Raw genomic sequence first — 21,051 nt, 5'->3', positions numbered from 1 at the left:
ATCTGAAAAAGTGCACTAGTCACTGACATATCAGATGGAGCACATACAGCAGAAATCTATTATGAAGCAAGAACTGATGACTGCAGATAGAGGGTTTAAAATTGCCTAAAGATTTATTTTAGCTAGAATGTAATAGAAGTTAAATTGGGAGTAGGACCATCCCATAAGTTCTCGTTATTAAAATCCAAAACAAAACACAGAAAACCCAGGCACTCTGGGTAAAATCCTGACCCTGCAGAAGCTTTGTCACTGACTTTTAAGGTGGGATTTCATGCCCTCCACTCTCCTCCAAAAGAAATTCCCTGTAAATTTCTAACTTCCATGGTTATGTAAAATCTAAGAAGAAAAAAAACACAAGTGATCTGTGTTGCTACTTTCCCATGCATTATATTCTTATACATTGCAAAATCACTTACATGAAAAAGATATATTTTTGCTCTTGACCTATGTACCACAGTATATAATGTTTCTCTGAAAGAACGCTGGGATTGAGCCTGTCTTTCCTTTGTTAATTTTCCCCGCATGGCTCTTCCAGTAACAGCTGCCTTCATCTTGGGCCACCAGATCTCTGCATCTCTTCAACAGTCAGAGACAGTGAGGTCAATATTCAAGCTTCCAGCCTGTCTAAATAATTTCTTCTTGCCTTATGCAGTGTTTTCATATCTAAAATAGCTTTTGTATAATAAGCCAACAAAACTTAGTAAAATATATTGCTTCTGGCTGTGGCCAAGCTATCCCTTGAGCACTGCAAGGATAATTTCCTGTGACTTATGTTGCTTATCTGCCCATTCTCCAATCTTCTCCAGCTAATTTGGATGCAGTTTTATTACCTTAATCCCAGTCTATTTTGCATAATGAACAGGTTTTACCTTCTTGTAATGATTTCTTTCTGGAACAAGTATATGAATACAAAATGAGTCCAAAAAGCAGTCTTGTGACACTTGTCACATTCTTCACATAATCAGTCTCTTTACTGCTCTGACCTCCAAGTGAATTTCTCGCCCTTTTTCTGTTTTCTGTTTGGTTTCCTTCATTATCCAGGTCTGCCCGGTGCCATCCTGACTTCTGTGGGGTTTTTTGGTATATTTCTTTTTCTGCATACCACAAGCTGTTTCTCCTTCTCTAGGAGCAGCCAATATATTCAGCCTGTATATCCAGCCTTGCATCTCCGCCACAACTGTGATTTTTCCATCAGGCAAAATGTTCTTGTGTTGGTATCGCATATACCAGCCTGCAGCCCCTGCCGCACCCCTCTTGGTGCCTGCACTGCTGGCTCTGTGTCACAGGTCTCCTTTGAGTCCCTGGTAGGAGATTTAGGGGTGGGAGAGGTGGTTGGCAGTTCCTGCCCCTTGCTGCATGGCCTGGAAGCTCTAGAAGCAGGTACTCCAAGGGTGACATGAATGTGTGTCTTACCTAGACATAAAATTAGATATCATTAAGACTTGAGCCATAGTAACCAAGTGAGAAGAGGGTTTCTGTGTCACTGAGGTGAAGAAAAAAGGTCATTTTTGAAACATTTGTCAGTAGAAAGTCAGACCCTTTCCATTCTTTCTGTTCATTTATAGATTCTGGCACAATAGAGAGGAAACAAATTACTCTATATTTAGCTGATAGCTTCCACCTCCTTCTTCTTATGAGCAGGAGCTTGTCTTACATCTCAACAAGATATCCAGGATCATTTCCATGGGATCCCCTGGTCTGCAGAGTAGCTGTACAGCCTCTGAGAGGAGGGCTAGCAGATGTGGTAGAAAAGGCAGCAGACCTTTTGCAAATGCTAGCCATGGGAGGAAGATTAGCATTTGTGAATTAGCATCAAAAGGAAAATTGCCTCTGAATTTGTTTCCTCTAAGGGAAAAAAGCACTCTCCTTGTTCTTACATGCTGGAATAATTAGGGAAAAATCCTGGCTCCAGGATTCTGCAGTCACCGGCAGAATTCACCTTCATGTCTTAACGCTAGGCTTTCCCCTTTAATTAATCTTCCTTCAAAGAGTATCCTATAAATCCTTTGACATGTACAAATTGCTGTCTGTTCCCATGACCCATTGGTTAAAGTTTATGGAAACAAAGCACATTGTTTGCTGGAAGAAACTCCTCCTTAAAAGTAAAGGTTTTGATGTAAGCTTTTACTATTAAGACAGTTCTTGAGTTCTCATATATTTAGAAGAATTTACTGAAGAAAGAACAAATACATAATTTGATGAGTAACTCAGTAACTTTGGATTGAATGAGTCAAACAGTTGTGTTTAACAGACATCAAAGCTTTTTGTGATTGGGATCGTTTCATCCTATAGTAGTAGAAAATTACTGTCTTAGATCTTTTTCACACCAGAAGTGAATGAACTTGTTTTCAATTGCTCTTGGAATTAATTGAACCTTTGAGTTAAGAGGATTCAAGTCAGAAGAGCACAGGCATAACATCTTGATTCCAGTCGGTTTGAGTGAGGGACATACTGTGTAACTGTGCTTTGTCTGGAGTTGCAGGGCAAAGACATGTACCTCATACTGGAGAATGACATGCTGAACCTGATTGACCCCATGGACCGCACAGTTCTTCATTCGCAGCCCATTGTGAGCATCAGAGTCTGGGGAGTGGGGCGTGACAATGGCCGGTGAGTCTTCACTCTCCTCATCCCTCTCAACTTGGCGCTGTTTCTGTCTGCTGATGCAGAGTACACACACACACCCGGAGCACGTTAGCTATCAAACCTTTTTGTGTGATTGAGTAATCGTGTCCCAGGGGCTATGAGAGGATGGCACATTCTTCTTTTTCTTGCTGGTGTTACTTCTAAAAATCTCTGCTTTTCATAGTTTGTCACTTACATGCTGCCTTTGATACACCTCTATTGAGCAAACCTTTCAGATGAATTCAGCCAGGTGTATAAAATTGCACACACAACAGTATTTTGTTTCGGATATGTAGAATACTTTTTAATATAAAACTGTGTTTTCAAGTATGTCCTGTAGTATGTTCCTCCAGGCTGTGTGAAAGCATGTCTTTCTGCTGGTCCAAGTTAAATGCATGGCACATACACTGACTTGGATGCATGTCTTCACTTTCTGGAGATGTTTAATTTGATCGAGAAAAAAAAAAAAAATTGAGGGAAAAACTATTATTTTAAGCCATCGCTGTTACTTAAAGATCTCGATGCAAGAAAATTCCAAAGGGTGTTGCAGAAAACTCGGTTTGTGCCTGAAACCTGCGAGCTGGAGTTCCCCTCTGCCGTAGGGAGCAGCCAGGAGCGCCCTGGGGCCAGTCGCTCCTTCGTTCTTTCCTGACCAGTGTCTCTTGATAGCATCCTTCATGTCCGTGTAACAGTGCTGTGGGCACAGGGTTGTGAAGGTGACTGATTTAGAGCGGGACAGCGAGCTGTCTTCCTGTCCTGTTGAGCTTTTGGATCTGTCAGAAACATTTCGCTTCACATTGACTAATTCCAGGATCTTGGGGCAGTACCCGTCCTCAGCAATGGGTAGTAAGGATTGAATCACACTAACAAACTGCTGCTTTTTGCCTCTGCGTTCGATTATTTGAGATACTTGCAATCCTAGATTTGTGGGGCTTTTTGTCTCAGACTTTTGGTGGGAAATGTCATTTTGGACCTGAAAAATCGTTATCAGTGAAAGATTTTGTGAAAGTTCTTGAATTCCTCCCCTAACAAAACAAACTCGAAAAGTTTCTGATTATCTTTGGCTAAATTTCCAAAAGGAAAGTTCGTAACTTTTTCTGTGACCCAATTCCATCTTTCTAATTTTTTTTTTTTTTTTTACCATTTTTCACTTCCATGGGTGTGGATTTTTGAGAGATCTAAAAGGGCAAATCCAGTTTGAAATGGTGGGAAGTAAAAAGGTTTTAACTGCTTATGAATAAACCATTACAGTCCTTTGTTTGCCTCATAGAATGAGTGCATTGCACATTTCCCTTCAAGTCAGATTTTGTAGTAGCTTGCTTTGGTGGGGAAATAGAGCATCTTTAGAGGCATCTGATTGTGGTGCAACTTTACTCAATAAAGGAAACCAGCTTTGCTTTTCATTAATTTTTTAAGCACTTATAGTTATTCTTTTTTTCAAAATATTTACCTATTTTTTTGGAAAACAATCCAATTGTATCATTTATAAAATAAGATAAGTAACATTTCTCCAGGCTGGATACCTACTTTTCCTAAAGACAGAGCTGGTCATAGAAATGTGAATGTTGAAAGGGGATATTTAAGAGACATGTGTATTTTTGCTATCATATAGCACCAGGAATGTCATAAGCTTTTGGTGAAACGTATCTGGGGGTAGGAAGCAATAGCAAAGTCTCCTAGAATAATATAAGCCCCTTCAGTAGGACAGGAGATGGTGGGAAAGGTTGTGCGTGCACAGGTTATTCTGACTGCTCCAACCTATGGATCTGCTGTGGTATCCCACATTTACCAAAAGCTGGGTACAAGGCAGAGGAAGTAGTGTCTTTGATCCCCTTCCTGCCCAGTTTCACGCTCTATCAGGGGAACAAAGCTGAACTCCAGTTCTGTTGAGACTTCTACAGAAACTCATGTCTCTCTTAAGAAGAAGAATTAGTTATGGAATATGTCAGTGAAGTACATGTCAAAGTTTCAAAACAAAACCACCTCAGTGTTCTCCCTCTTGATCATAAAAGGCAGAAGCTTCTTCTACTGTTTTCCTGAAATTAGTAATGTCTTCTGGTCCAAGAGCCTATATAATAAAATATACTGGATTTGTTGTGTAAGGCAGACTTAAATTTTAAAAAATTGTAGAAATGTATATTTTTCTCAATTTGAGCTATTTTAACCCCACAACGATCTGCAAGCCCTCCTTTTTAACTCTGTTTTGCTTGTAGTAATATATTTGGGTAGATTTTGCTTTGGAAGATGAAAAGGTTTTCTAATGACACCTGAACAGATGATTTTCTAAGTTATGCCATAATGAAAGATTGATGAAATACAGAGATCTGCTGATGAAAGTTTAATCTGATGATGTGTCTGGTAACTCACCTCAGGCAGAAACATCTTCTGGGAGGCTGTAATCACTCTCTCCATACGTTACACTGTTCTCTTGACCTCTGAAGATTCTTTCTGTAACAGTTCTGTGATAAGCAAAGGCTTTGTTGTTTTGTGGACTTAGCTGTGTGGTGATTTTATGTTTTGAAAGGCAGCATCCCTTATTTTCAATTAATCAGTCAGTAAAATACGTTTGACCTTAAGAAAGGCTGGAGTGCCTTCATAAAATTATGAACAAAAGCAGGTTCCCACAAATTGGTGGTCATGCATATATGTGTATATGGGTAGACTCTGTTTGATACATATATATGGGCATTAAAGGAAAATAAAAGTAGTGGATCTGTCCATCCCTTTGGCAGAATTGTTTTTTAGCTGATACTGTGATTTTTTTAAGAGTAAAAGCCGTTGTATTCTGTACAGTCTTCCTCTCCTGCTGTACTGAAAACATGACAATTTATTTAGTATTATTTGTAAACGAAAGAAGTCCTCACACTTGCTTAAATAGTTGATTTCAAGATTGGTAAGGTCATTGTCACATGGAGGATTTATGGTATCATGGCTGTATCAGTGAATAATTGTCAGTGCTATGTTTGCTTCTTAGCAAGCCACCCATCACATGTTTTTTCTTCTGAGTTTCGAAAGCATGTTGGAAAATATTAGCCTGCTGAAGCTGTAAAAGGGTGGTTGTTTCCACTCGTGAGCTGCTGGACTGTGCGTTAATCATTCCTGGGCTTGGGCTTTGTCCCCCCCTCTGACCACTGGTTTGTGCCCTTTGCTTTCTGAGCAGCGCTAACAAGGAAGAGAGAACAGGTAATGGCCCATCAATTTTGTGAAAGAGTTTCCCTTAGCACGTTTCCATAAATCCTTTATCTTCATTGCTCTTCCACCACTCCAAAGCCCGCCTCTACCTATTTACCTGAAAGATCAGGGTTTCTTCTCTGCTGGTGTCTCCCTACACCAGCAGTATATTCCAGCTGAAGAACTCGGGGGTTGGCTGGCCAGGAGGGCTGGGGGGAATCAGGAGACAGCTGTGATGGGACTCAGTGTCGAACTGGTTACTGGATGGTGTGGGCAACTGGTGTGTTGGACAAAACACATAGCATGTGTCCACGTAGCGCAGGTTTGTTTGCTCTGTAGTTGGTGTTTTCCTGGCAGGCTGAGGAAGGAGCATGGTTTTTTATGGTTCTTAAGAGATGGAGAGGCAGATTCTCTGATATTAAGGTTTTCTGATTGTATGCTCTCTCACTAGACAGTGTGAAAGCATTGCACTCCCTCCTCTGCCCTAATAATGCCCATTTTGACAGGTGAGGGGAGGGGATCGCTTCGTCTGTCTGGATGTCCATTGTCCTGCTTATTTGAACTGCTGCTGTTTTTCCGGACATCAGGGAATAAAATGAGGCAGGGAATGAAAAACGGGAGAAAGGGGGAATGGACAACTGGATTGAAGAAAGTCAGACAATGCACGCATCGAAGATGAGGCTCAAGCAACCTCCAAAAGGGAGAGCAGACACCTGAACAGATAGATACCCCAAGTCAGATGGACATAATCCTGTAAGACTGGAAGAGAAGAAAGTCCGAACAACAAAACAGAAATTACCTGAGCTCTGGTATCTCAGGAGCTGTTAGGGCAAGAGCTGAGAGAACTGTGGGGCTCATGGGAATGAGACTATGGGACAAATCTGTTGAAAATTAAGAGGAAATGGTGTAAAGTGATGGTTCAGATTCCTCAGAATATGGGGAATTAAAAATAGTGTCCTATCTTGCTGTTTCAGCAGTTAAATAAAATTAGCCTGGTTTCAAAGGTGTTCAATAGCTGTACTGTTCACTGACTTCAGGAGGATCTCCATATGTTCAGTGTCTTTGGAAATCAAATGTCTAAATACAGATTAAGGAACCTTTCTCCAAACATCCAGAACTGGAAATTTTCACTTGAGCAACAATGCTACAGCAGGTTAAATGTTTTCTGTTTAGTTTTAAGCACGTGTCAAGCTCAGCCCTCTGAGGGACATGTCAGGAAAGGGATGAGTGGAGATCGTGAGAGCTGTGCTGCAGGTCCAGAGCCTGTCTCGTGGGCTTATGATCTGTATTTTTCCAGCTGTGACTGGGTGCTTACAGATATTACCCGGCTTGAGCTCCAGTGCATGTCTGTCACATGGACATGAGATTTTAGAAGGGATACCTGGCCTTAATTAGACACTTGAAAGTGAGGAGAAGTACAGACAATACATACAAGTTTAGTGTGTTTGGGATATCACAGAATGTTAGGGATTGGAAGCGACCTCGAAAGATCATCTAGTCCAATCCCCCTGCCGGAGCAGGAACACCTATCCTGTTATATCTGTAATTTATCATTCCTCTTTTCAGAAAATATTTCGTGTACAAGCAACACAACATCATGCTTCAGTGGTGCAGTATGGTTTACAACTGCCTCATTCAGGGAGGTGTTTAAGGTCTTTCTGCATTGCCTTCCCTTTGGGGTGATGACTGAATGTGCTCTGAGATTGAGTCTTTCTCCAGTGCCATGAGAGAACCTTATCAAGGTGTACAAGGTAATGAATAATAAACTTTCTCTTCTGCATTAAAGAGACTTGGTCAAGAAAAGCAGAAAATAAGTTAAAACTGGTATGGTGCTTGCACCTGCTCTTCTAAAAAGATAACAGCCTTCAAAGAACGTGTAATTCCAGCTGAACTCTTCAAACTCTGAGACACCATTGATCAATATTTCCTATTCCCCTCGGGCCCTGTAACCTTGGAGTAAGGACAAAACACACTATGAAGAATCATGTAAGTGGGGCATAGGTGAGGAATTACAGGGGAGGAAAAGGATTTTACTGGCTTTTCTGACCCGTATTCTCAGCTGCTTTTTTTTTTAGATTAATCTTTTGTTTTCTCACTTTTCCTACATCAACTGTATCTGAATATCCTTTTCTGTATGTTGTGACAGCATTTTCTCCTCTCACTAAAAAATAGTTTAGGTGCTTATGTATATAAAACTTTCCATTTATATCCGTAAAGCCTGATATTACTGTTTGCAAGTGCAGTGTGTTCTAGGAGGAGGTAATGAAACAATACAGCTGCAAAAGGGGAAATCCAGTCAAGCTTACAGAATTAATGTGTTTTCAAGCAACTATAGTTAAGTGGGTGCAAAAAGCTGTATGCGTACATTCTTTCTTTGATTAATGAAACTGGTTTATTTTAATTTCAGGATTGAACATGAAAGATGTGGTAGACTGAAGATGTGTTGAAATAGGCTCATATTAACTTGAAATACACAGACACAGTTTTGCACCAGTGAATGGTTTTGTATTGTTTGTGGCTTCAGCTGTGTTAGGGCAGCATCCCTCTATCTTTTCTGCTAATGCCACTAATGAGATAAAAAATGATTACATGTGACAGTGAGGGATTGATTTTTCCATGTTACAGATAAGGCTTGTGAGCAGCTCAGGTGCTTGTTAACGATGAATTCACCCTTTGACAACAGTGGAGAAAAAGGGATATGCTTAGGGAAATTTTGGCCATGGAGCTGTAGGTATTTGATAACCTTTGAAAAGCTTAAATGCAAAACTGGCACCTGAGGAGCATAGTACAATAGCAATAGATTACCACAAGTGCAGAAAAGTGTCATGGAGCAAGGGAATTGGGACAAAAACAGGAGAGAATTATGAGTGTTTCTACGGGAGAGGGGGACAGGAACAGAGCAACCCATGAAGGAGAGCTCATAGTGCTGAAGCATTTGCTTGACAAGAAGTTGGAAAAATGGCAGGAGGCTTCCCTTCTTATTAGGAAAAACAACCAGACTACCATTTAAAATGTCACTTCCTCTGCTAGCAGCTTGAGCATGGCAACGAATGCTTAGTCACCTTGAACAGAACCCTGTTAAGTATTTTATTGTATAATGTTTTTCTTATTCCATATTTGTTTTCAGGAAATGGTGGAAAATATTGCATATGATCTGGGAATTATATTTAGCGTTTCTTCTGGGAAGCAGGCTTTTTAAATAGCACTTGAAATTGTTCAGCTGTAAAGCTTTCAGTTAAGACAAATGATATGTCTAAACCTGGACTGCAGATAACCACTGTGATGTAGTCAGGTGTCTCAATTAATAAAAACTGTGACATACTGACTGAGTCCTTGGCATAAAGTTTTCACACAAATTTGTGCTAGAAAATCTTGACACTTTCCCTGTTTTTTCAGCTATCAAAGGCTTTAAGGTACTACTAGGGTGATGGGAGAACTGAAGTGGCTGTCGCTCAGGTCCCTTGAGAACAGCTGGAGCCACATGTGGAAGTGTCTGCAGCTCACGAGAGCTACTGACTGCCAGTTGGAGGGGGCAGATATAATGCTTTCTTCTATTATTCTTTTCACTGTATGTTAATCAAGCAGATGCTACATCCAGGCTGGATTCCTATATTTAACTGCTGCTCTAACTCAGTGGCACAACAGTGGTGCAAGTGATGCAAAAAGCAGCTGCTCCCCTGCTCCATAGCTGTGAACAGAAAACCTCTGGCTCTCAGGCTCTCCGCAGCCCTCCTTGTTTTCAACACCCGGTTAGAAGCTTTGGTCTTAAGTGACCACAGTCAAAGGTGGTTTAAACTTACCTGATTTGATTCACCTGATTATGCACTTGGGTGCATACACAACCTATTGCTTCCCCTCAGCAGAGGCTTTGCTAACAAAAAATAGCATCCTCCTTCCAAACCAGTCAGAGTTGATCGAAGGTGCCGACTTTTCTTTCACCCCCTTTACCTTCAGCAGCACTGAAGTTAGACTCTTAGTTACACACCTGTCAGGTGACATCTGAACTGCAAGAACTGCGTATAGGGCAAGCCACCTGTGGAATAAATTTTCACAAGAGAATTAGGCTTTGACAGCCTTATGAAGGTTGTTAAATGGTATCCAGTCAATAACACTTCTCTTAAAAAAACAAACAAAACTGTGTTTACTGTATTCTTTGTTCTCATCTCAAAACCTTGCCTAGTCTAAGGCCTGTGAAGCAGATGAGAGAAAACCAAATTAGTCCACTAGTGATTTCACTTTGCTAGTCTTATTTATATTGAAGCTGTTTAGTTGCTAGTAAGGTGAGCATGAAAAAAAACCTTCTGAGGGGAAAAGTCACAAAGAGCGTAGACAGCTGAAGAAAAGAGCAGTGTTTTAAGAAAAGCTGGGATAAGAATACCTACAAGCACCATGCTGGCCAAGATATTCGATATAGCTCTTTGTTAACTTGATTGTAGTATGTTTGTACAAGCAGTAGCAGACTTTTCTGTCGTGTGGTGGCTTAACTGAAAAAAACAACCTTTTGTAAAACTACGCTTATTGTTTCCTATTGTTGTCAAAAATTTGACTTCCTAAAAATTGTTACTATACGGGGCAAATAATTTATGAAAAAGTAATTCAGGGGAGAAAATTTACTGTGCAGTGGGAAGGGTTTCATTAGATTATTTCTGTTACATTACTTAATGAAATGTGGGACATTCACAACTTTCTAATATAGCAAATTAAAAAGCAAAAGTACAGACAAAAAATGACCTGTCTCTGGCTCTTCTTCTTGTCCAGTTTATGCCTGTACTGTACAGGTGGGTTAGAGAGAGGTAGGATGTTTCTATATATACCTTTACTGTGTAAATATTTATATCTACTTACATAAACACACTTTTCATGTTGGCATGAGTATTATACCACTGAAGGTCTTCAGGAACTTGGTATATGCTATAGTAAAATAAGGTCCAAATTTCACCCTGTGTCTGTCTCTAAGCAGAGTCACAAGCCTGACTGAACTTCACCGGAATAATATTTTGGAATGTGCCTCTAAAACATAAAAGGATGCTCAGGCTATCAACTTACCACTTCGATTATTTAAATGTCACATCTGCCTTGGGATGATTTTCCATGTTTGCCACTAGCTGATTGCAATTCGAATATTTATGTGTACTACATCTTTATGTAAATCATAGCATATACTGTCTTATCCATTACATGTATTTAGAAAGCATTTTTACTTCAGGCTTTTAATTCTGAGGATGGTGTGTTGTCTTATTTCCTAACATTGGCTCCACCAGGGAAAAGGGCTTTTGTCAGTGGGATTTAGCGCAATTTTCCTCTGGCAATGGAGGTAGATTGCCTACTGAAGTTTCTTTGATATGTGCAGATTGATTAGCAGAAACTTAAACACTAATGTGAGCAAACTAAAAGATTTATTTTAACAGATAATTCAAGTGTCTTAAACAGGGTTTTTTTACTGACTACTTTTTAATTCAGAAACTGTGTTACATGGGCTTCTGTATTTTTTCAAGAAGAAAATTGTGCTTAATGACATTGAAAAATCTGTGCATCTCCTGTGATGGTCTACTTCACATAAATACTATTCATCTTAATGCCATAAAAATAATTTCAATTTATAATTTGAATGATGCATTAAACATAGAAATCGTCTCTAAAATGTCAATATTTTACTGCTTGAAGTTCCCATCTCCCCACCTTGTTTAATGTCAAAGCTGGCTGGATGTACACTTTTGTGTCTCCTAGGTCTGACCAAATTCTCCTTCTAATTGATGGGAAGTTTTGTTTTAACTTCAGCATAAGTTGGATTAGTCCATAAGTTACTAATGTGGACCTGGAAAACCTGGGTACTGCTCAGCAAAATTAATGTAATATATCTAGGAGTGACAGGATGGTGTAAATGTTATTTCTTTAACAGGGCTAGGATTCATCTCATACAAGAACAACATAGCAGGTGAAAAGTAAGGAGCCTTAGAAGAGTGTGAAAGAGTGTGAGGTATGTGAGGTCAGGCAAGGTGGCTACCTTCGGTAGCTGACCTGGGATTCTGCTGATCTTAGAGTAAGTGAAGTTTTCCACTTCAGACAAGCACCCGTGGAAATGAGCTTTCCCATGTTGTGGGGTACCTGTTACTGACACAGAATCACAGAATGTTAGCGATTGGAAGAGACCTTGAAAGATCATCTAGTCCAATCCCCCTGCTGGGGGCTACACAGGAATGTGTCCAGGTGGGTTTTGAATGTCTCCAGAGAAGGAGACTCCACAACCTCCCTGGGCAGCCTGTTCCAGTATCTGTCACCCTTACTGAGAAGAAGTTTCTTCTCATATTTAAGTGGAACCTTATGTGTTCCAGTTGGTACCCATTACCCCTTGTTCTGTCATTGGTTGTCACCAAGAAGAGCCTGGCTCCATCCTCCTGACACTCACCCTTTACATATTTATAAACATTAATGAGGTCACCCCTCAGTCTCCTCCAAGCTAAAGAGACCCAGCTCCCTCAGCCTTTCCTCATACAGGAGATGCATGTGGCAGTGTTTGGGACAGTGCTGTATTTATCAAGAAGACGCATAAAGAGGAACTGTAGCTTGCTTAAAGAATATTTTTTCAGTAGCTCAGACTGGGAGGGTCCACCTGGGTCCTTATGGCCTGTCCTCTGCAATTGCAGACAATCTCATGACAGTTAAAAGTCCTTGTTCTGGCAAACTGGTCACAGGTGTAGTTCAGCTTGCTAAGGATTTATTGATTTGCTTTTGCTTTGTATTGTGCATCATCAGTCTTTCTTCAATGATTAAGAGGTTTATTTTATACCTGTTCCTTTTGGTGGTGTCTGAAGAATCTAAATAAACTTTATATGTGTATCTCCAACAGTGCAGATATACATTTAAGATAAAATGTACCCACACCTGCAGAGACAAAGATGCACTAAGGAACAGTTTGTTTGTTTATTTATTTATTCACTGTGGGTGGGGGACAGCGGTGTATTTTATTAGGAAAATTGCTTTTCATCTCTTCTTTTGCTGAGCTACCATCAGGAACATAATGAGATGAATTAGACAAAGTGAACTGAGCAAATACTCGTGCCCTCTATTCATTTATGAAGTACATACGTGGCTTCAAGGGCCTTAGTTTAAAAAAACAAAAAACAAAAACAAACAAACAAACAAAGCTCTTCTGGGATATTGTCAACCCAGGCATTCATAAATGGTATATTCATCTTGTCACTTTTGAGCCTTTAGGATTTAAGATAGTATGTCAGACTCTCTTCATCCGTCCATGGAAGCTGGAAACTTGTTTCGTAGTGTGTATGGAGATTCTCATACACCTGTCAGAATCCAGGATTTAAACTTTATGAAATGTTTTCTCACTTCTCCCTCCTCTTTTTGAAAATACTACAAAATTTCAGGTAAACTAGAAGATTCAGCACTGCTTTTGTTGCTTGATAACTTGTGATCAAAGTAGATGATCACAGTGATGGGAAGTTTTAACCTTCTAAATTGTTAAAGACTAAACAAAATTGTTGTTGTACTCTGAGTTTTGCTGAAAGAACTAATTTTTTGTTTCCTGGAATTGTCAAAATGTTTTGCTTCAGGATAGGATGAATGCCACAGAGCAGCAAAAGGCGGGGCAAGCTTGGGAAACGTTTTGCTTCCCATAGGGCAGAAGGGGAGCTTTGAATGCGGCGGGGGGGGGGGGGGGTGGAGCTGGGATGCAAACCTGCTTCTGTGTTTATCTCAAGCATAGGATTACAAGTCTGCAGGTCTACAAGTGTGAGCCAGCAGTGTGAGGGCAGCTGCTGGAGCTCACCACATCTCCACACACAAAAATACACTCCTGGCCTCACAATACCAATGTGTTGCTATAATACCATTTTCCTTTTGTTCAAACTGAAATAAACTGCAATCTGAATCCAGGTTCCTTACTCATAAATCTTTTTTTTTTTTTTTTCCCTTAAAATTTTCTGTGTGTGAAACCCTTGGATCCAGTCATTGCACATGCTGGGGGTGGGTATGAGGATCTCAGACGCTGATAGTATTTTTGTTTCTTTAGTCCAGCCCCACAGCTCTGCTGGAATTACCAGGACTGTGTGTGATGGCATACTTGGTATTTTCCTCAGAGGTAAACAGCTTCTGGCCATGAAATAGGAATATTTGAACAATTTGGGGAGAACATGGATCCCACTTCTGTGTTTAGAGTATAAGCTAATTTCGTTTACTTGGATGCCCTGCTGTTCCCTGGCAGTTTAACCAGAGAATTGGGCACATCATCACTGCCAAGCGTGTGGAGATCTGCCCAGATTCTTTATGGTGTTAAATATCCAGTTGCTGATTATGAGCCTGGCTGAACCTTATCTCCAGTGAGGAATGCAGCAGCTTGGGGACACATAATCCAGTTGGGGACCCATGAGAGGGCAGCACAGGAGGCTGGGAGAGGCTGGAACACCACATGTTGTATTTATGCAGCGGGCATGCCCCAGAACACCCCTGCTGCCTTGCACTTTGGGCAGTTGCAGGAGTTGAATTTGTTGAGTCTTCATGAGCTGAGAGCTCTCCTGGGCAGTTTCCACCTTGCCAGAGCTGGCTGCTTGTGATGGTTTTGTCAGTGTAAATTTGACCTGTTACCTGCTCACTTCTTTCACAGCCTGTAGGTAAACTGCAGTACAGAGATCCCTCCCATCTACAGATTTGGCTGCCCACTTGTAGACTGGCACTGCGAAATGGGACTCAGTGCAGGGTTTGCGCTGGAAGGCTTCTCACGTGGTTTATGGTAGCAGTTGTTGCTGGGGAGAGCCGATCAGCCAAACTCAGCAGCCAGTGCCGAGCACTACAACTTCCATGACTGGTCTCAAAACTTAAGTTATTGATGATCATTCTTTAAAGCACAGTTCATGGAAAATGACTTTTGTGTGAGTTTTGCCTTTTATTTTCAGAATACATAAATTGAGCAAAGTAAACTCAAAGGAATCAGAAAACAGATACCACCCAAAGCCTATATCTAAAATTTTAAATTCATGTTTGAATTTTGCATTTTTGGGTGGGATTGAGGAACGTGAGTTGGCCAGAATGATTAACACGAGGCACAGCCGTAGTTACCTAGCAAGTTGTGCGTGCACAAACGGGAAGACACTGGGCCCAAACCACTGCTGCATTTTCAGAAACTGCCTGCTGGCCAAGCCCTGGGAAATATTCCTGTTGCTGGAGATGGAGGTAAATCTGTTGCCCTTAAACAGCAACTAGAAGCAACAGGCTTAGAGGAGCAGGAAGCATGGAGCAAGGGAAAGGGAAGCTGAAACATGGATACCAAGGCAACTTATTTCTCAATAGCAGAGTCAGCATATTTGTATCTTGCCATGTCCTTACTGAAAGGAGCGCAGGCAGTAAGTTTTACATGTACCACATAGTAAAATATCCAAACCAACACAGGATTAGAATTCAGTCCCAGTTCATTTACTGGATAGCCATCTAAAAACTTGAAGACAGGACACAGTTTTAGTTATTACTTATTTTTGCAGGTTTCCAAAGTTCTGCTGGATCTCTTTTCTTGTGCTGAAGATAGGTTCAGGGAAGAGTGGTTCTCTCCCACAGACTCCTCCAGCATACTAAAATGGCAAAATTTGGCTTCTCTTCTTAGGAGCCTTTTAAGTTATAGTGTGACATTGTTCTCACAAGCGCCCTCATCCAGCCAGCTGGAAGTCTACCATACCCTGTTGTATGCTGCTTGCTGAGAGAGAAAGAGAACAGTGATGGAGAGGGTAGTTGTCATGATTAACAGATAAATTCTGTCTTCATTTGCAAGTTTAAGCAAGTTATGTTGAATGCACATTGAAACCTGGACTAAAAATGTAGCACATGTGTATTTTACAGCATCTAACCAGTTTCAAGTGTCATTTTGCTTGTCTATAAAATGCCCCTTCCTTTCCCCACAAGTGTGTTCCACACTTGTGTCAAGACTATCAATAATGCACTTGTTTGCTTCAGTGCAAAAATTATTATATGGCCTTGAATTCTCGTTAGCACTGGGCATGCAGCACATGCAAGAAGGGATTTGGATCTGTTTCTTCTCAGGAAGTATCAACAGATTTGTTTATTGCATTCCAACCTGTTACTCTTGTGGAAATCAGTGGAAAGCATTGAGGATGGCACAGGTTGTCTCTTCAGTGTAACTGATCCTGCCAAACCTTTTTGATGAAATGCAGGACGGAAGGAAGGAACCTCTCCAGACTCTCAGGGTATATTTATGCTGTGAACCAACATCCTGCTCCCAATGCATCCGTGCGGCTGGAAGAAGAGACTGCCAGCAAAGTGTCCTTGACTGCTCTTCACCCTCTCCAGTCTGCTGGTAGAAATACGTGTGGTCACGTTTCCTGCCTGCTTTCACTCGCATTGAGCTGAGCCAGTTTACAGAGGCTGGGTTGTGCTCGTTTGCCATGTTGGCTTGTTTTCCTCGAGGAGGGCAGGGTATGATCCTATGAATAGCTCTGCTGGCACGTTTGAAGGAGCGAGTCCCTTGGATGGAGAAGAGTGACGGGTAGGGAGGTGACCCGTGTCCTTTTACCATCACGGCTGTTCCTCGGTCGGAGTTTGCCTCTCCCCGATCCCTCCCGGCGCCCAGGAGGCATGCTGTGCGGTGCTGGCGGTGGCTGTGAAAGCTGAACGCCCTGGGATGGGATTCGAGCCCTGTCACATTTTGAGAGCAGTCCCTGTGATGGGGTTGCCACAAGGGATGAAGTTGGGCCTGGGCTGTCCCTGGGGCCGGGCAGCATCGTCCTGGGCATGAGGTAGGGAGTGAGCCAGTGGGGCACCCTGCTAAGCCACCGTTTGGGCACTGTTGGTCTCCCAGATTCTGGGGGCACACACTGCAGCTGGGGGGCAGCCTGTTTTCTGGCTGAAGGCCGTCACCCGTGTGCACCCCTGTGCACCCCTGTGCAGTGCTGCCTGTGGCTGTGCTGCTGGAGCCTGGCGGGATCCATGTGCTGGGCTCTCCGGGGAAGCGGTTCTTTGTTGCTGGTTGAGCACATCTGATGAGGAGTTTTGCCAAGTAAAAACTGGAGCTCTGGGAATGTTGTTTTCACTGCCACCTTTGGAGGAAGTAACACCTCTAAATTAGATTTACTGTTATTGCATGTGTCAGTTCTGGAAAATCAAATTATTTGGGGTGTTTGTTTTTACAGCTCAAGAATAAATCTCACTTCTAGCATAAGCAGGTGTAATTTCATTGAAGTAAATGCAGTTGTACTTCTGTCTGAATTCTTGGACTTGGCCATAAATCTTTGCTGCCTTTTAAAGAGACTTCCTTTCTCTGTTGCATTCAGTTTGGAATCACACTGTGAAAGCTTTGCACTGTTTTTGGAAAATTGGGAGGGGAAGACTCTCTGCACACTCCAGCTTTCCCCAAAAGATTGCTTCTGTCACAGCAGATTAGTCTTGGAAGTTTACAGGCTAGAAACACAACGTGGATCAACGAAGATTTGTTAAAGGGGGAGGAGAGGGGCCCCTCCTGCGGGTCGGAGCACGAGGAGCGTGCGGATGGTAAAAGCGATGGGAAGGGAGAAGACACACCCCTGATGGAGCGGTGCCTTCCGGGGAGATGCACCCGCTGCTCACAGCTGGAGCCGCGCAGCACAGGCGCGCACAGTCCGTGAGGAGAGGGGGAGCTGGCATGATGTGCTTCAGCTCGCTGCAACATGAATGAGCTGCTGTTCTCGGGGGGATTGGGCCCCCGTCGGTGAAGTACAAGTACAGGGCTGCATCAAGTGTACTTTGCATCTAGATACACACAAACGGAGATGGGGACCAGGCAGAGCATTGAGTTGGGTGTTTGTGTGTGACGTGCTTGGCATTAAATTCCTGTTTGCTGCAACAAAAAGGTAAGAAACTTAAAAAGTGACACAAAAAAAACCTCAGCCTCCCTCCACTAGACAACAGTCTCATGTTAGGAGTAGCCTTTGTCTCGAGCTGTATTTTCAAAGCTATGGTCCATTAGGCTAAAGCTTCTGTGTGGATGCCTGCAAGGCGAATTACAGCTCCTAGTGTGACAAAGGCAAGTCAGATTTCTTTTCTCCAAGAGCTGACACTTAGCAACCTTCAAGACAGCACTGTAGCAGAAATGCTGGACTGTGTGCTGAGCGGTGAGTATTCGATGCTGTTCTCCCTCTCCTTTATCCCTTCAGATGTTGCTCATTCGAGCAGTTAGCTAACTAATGGATCCTGATGATTAATAGCTTTGGGGGTCTGTGTTCAGCTTGGAATTACATGTTCCTAGACTGGTTGCGGTTACTGTCTGCATATTGACCAGCCTGATTGTGGAGACGATGATCATAATTTGTTTTTACTGGTAATGCTGTGTTAATGGTTAGAAACATGCTGCAGTTAAGAACAGCAGAAACCTCATTTACTGAAGAAAATAAACCTCTCTATGTTTCCCCCTTAAACCTACAGAACCTGTATAATTAATGTGTAATTGCCAGCTAACTTCTAGCAAGCCTGTCTTCTTTCAGCCCATAATTGACAATGGAGATTGTGCAAATTGAAATCTTTGTAGAGCTCCAAAAGAAGTAAACATGTTTAAAGAGAGAAGTATTGCAGTATGTATGGGGGTTATATGCATGTAAAAATATCATTCAGTTGAAGTGAAATGTTTAATGCCTCTTCTGACAGAAGAGGAAACTTTGTGATTTAAATGTAATATATTGTCTTGAGGTCTCTGTGCTTGCTTAATCCTATCTGTATTCATAAAGAATTTGCAGCAGGAGAAATTTCATTGATTTGTTAATTGATATATAGCTTTGAATCCTCATTATGCTGGGTGCAGAGGGGAGGGAAGAGAGACAAGCACATTCATCTTTTTCTTTAAACTCAGCAGCTTCACTCTTAAATTAGGTTTCTCTCATGTTATGGAACCTCATTGCTCTCTGCTCTGTGCATTAATTTTTGCTTTCTTAAAGGATAGTAAACATTGCTGAGTCTTGATCTCTATCAAGGAAGTACATGAAGTGTTTCATCTCTGTAAACTATGGCTTTAATTATGTTTTCATAGCTGTTGCCTTGCAGTTAATGTAATTATCACAACTTGTGAGCGAGGAAAAGGATGTTATTTAGCCCTGGTGTATTTCTCTGTAAAAATTGGCTTATTTGTTTTCATAAGGAGTTAAAAGAGAAAGATAGTGGGATTTTGTTGTGCAGTACCAGTTAGATTTTTTTTTTAAGTCCATGTTAGTTTTCTGTTCCACAACAATGGATGTATATCAATAAAAAACCCTGTATGTGAGGATACTTTAAACACTGATCAGGTGAATACAGATGAGGATCAAACAAACTGTGTGAATTATTTCAGATAATTAAGGTGTGTACTGAAGGTCTGTGGTGTTTCTTGAATGGCCACAGTCTGTTGGGTATCCTCTAGGGCAAAACTTTCTGGTTTGGCACTTGAAGTTTCCCGTGTTTTTGTGACGTGAAGTAAAACTCTGTGACTGGGGGCAAAATTCTGATCTAATTGATATTTGAGTGCTCGTATTGATTCAACTGCTCTATATGGCTTTAATGTGTGTTAGAGCGCAGACTTTGCTCCAGTGTAGTTTGAGATAGGCTGAAATAACCTTATTCTCTGGGTGAAGTTAATCCAGGTCAAAAACCGAAATGTCACAATTCTAAATCAGGGAGTATGAAGTCAGTAAGAAGCGTTCAGTTTCCTTCTATTACAGAGTAACTGGCATGTCCCTGAATTTGTTTTGGGACCTGCTACAGAAAACAACATCCTTTTTTTTTTCTTGTTGTATTTTGGTGTTATATGAAAGCCTTGTGTATATGTTTTTAGAAGTTTCCAAATTGGAAGTATCTTTACAGCTGAATTTAATAATTCTTTAAGAAAATAAAAACAGAAAATCTCAAATCTGATTGATCATCTAAAATGGTGGGCTGGCGATTTTGGGAAACGGTGGCCTGCTGTTCAAGGTTCTTTTCAGGTTTTCAGAAACATGTGTGTTTTCCCTAACAAGCCAAACAGCATTTCCTAAGGAGAGGGAAGTGGTCTGCAGTTTGTCATGAAAGATGCCCCTGGCTTAAATCAGAAGAGGAGGTGCCGGGGCTGGCCATGTGCTTCAGGGAGCTGTAAGTGCACCCACCCATCTCAGGTCTTCAGTCACTGTCCTTTAGTGTGTGCAGGTGAGGGAAACCCTGAAGAAATGGTAGAGTGACCTGAGCTTGCTTATTTACGAAGAGGACTTGAGGAATAACAAGGAACCAGCTTGCCTGTCAGGTACCAGTATGATGTCCAGCACCCAAACTATCAGTGGGATTTACTGATTCACAGCCTCCGATCTTAAGAATACAATGTACTCTTTCCAAAATGTGGATTCGTATGTGTCAGGCTGCCTCGTATTTTCTTTTCATTTTCAAAATAGAATCTGACTAGGTTGTAGTAGCCTTCATAATATATGATTAGCAACAGAAGGCTAGATCAAGCCATCAATTTTTAAGCAGAAATCTTCTTTGCTGCCAGTGGAGAATTACTTAAAAATTGATGGCACAATCTGGCCCACAATGAACAGGGGATTTCTAAAGAATGTGTTAGTTGTGCTTCAACTGAGTCTCCATCCTGGTGGTGACAGAGACCCAGAAACTCCAGGCTAGTCTGCTGGAATAGTCTGATACTTGTTGGAAAACAAAAGGCTTAAGGGGTATTAAAAAAAAAAAAAAAAGCTACCAAATCCTTAGAAAAAATATAAACCACAGGTATTTTTCTTTCAGTGAGACATACGTAAGTGAAGGACATAATCATCCTCTAAGCAACAGGGAGACTTCCAAATGCACAGAAATGAAGGCTGTTTCCCTAGGTTGTTCATGTTATATTGTTGAGATGTAAATACATTTTACATAAAACATTTTACTGCATTAAGTGCTACTAGACCTCATAATTACAAATTAGAAAACCAGAGTAGGACCTCTTCTGTGCTTCAGAGGATACACTTGGGCAAGTACTTGTAAATAAAGACAAAAGACTTGTGCCGTGCATCATTATTTTTGGTCAAGTAAAATGTGTTGTACTTAGCTAAAGCTCTACAGCAATTGAAAGCAAAGGCATTTCAGCTGGTTGTTATCTCTTAGGAAGAGAGATGGTGGGGGCTGCCGATGGGTGTAGTCCTGCATGAAGAAGTTTAAGGGCCGTGGAGGTTGGAGGGCAGACCTCTGTACTTGCCCAGGGTGCAGATGAGACATGGCAGCCTTATTTTTTCTGATCTGCTCATAAAAGACAACTAGGGAAATTGCAGTCAGCCAAACTCC

General features: G+C 41.5%; 1 protein-coding gene across 16 annotated transcripts in view; it reads left to right on the top strand.

Moving 5' to 3' along the window:
* APBB2 (amyloid beta precursor protein binding family B member 2) overlaps positions 1-21,051 on the top strand; it is a 177,137-nt gene that overhangs the window by 132,941 nt on the left and 23,145 nt on the right. For 15 of the 16 annotated variants that reach the window (XM_065837829.2, XM_065837831.2, XM_071807414.1 and 12 more), the window contains one exon: positions 2,483-2,610. In XM_065837829.2, the coding sequence (XP_065693901.1) occupies positions 2,483-2,610 (128 nt within the window). Of the gene's footprint in view, positions 1-2,482; positions 2,611-17,365; positions 17,640-21,051 lie in introns of those variants that run through there. The other variant, XM_065837838.2, reaches the window with a different exon arrangement.

Source organism: Patagioenas fasciata, chromosome 4 (genome assembly GCF_037038585.1).
Source record: "Patagioenas fasciata isolate bPatFas1 chromosome 4, bPatFas1.hap1, whole genome shotgun sequence".
In the NCBI taxonomy this organism is placed as follows: Eukaryota; Metazoa; Chordata; class Aves; order Columbiformes; family Columbidae; genus Patagioenas; species Patagioenas fasciata.
Note: the sequence above shows the minus strand (reverse complement) of the source record. Positions and strands in the feature narration are given on the sequence as shown.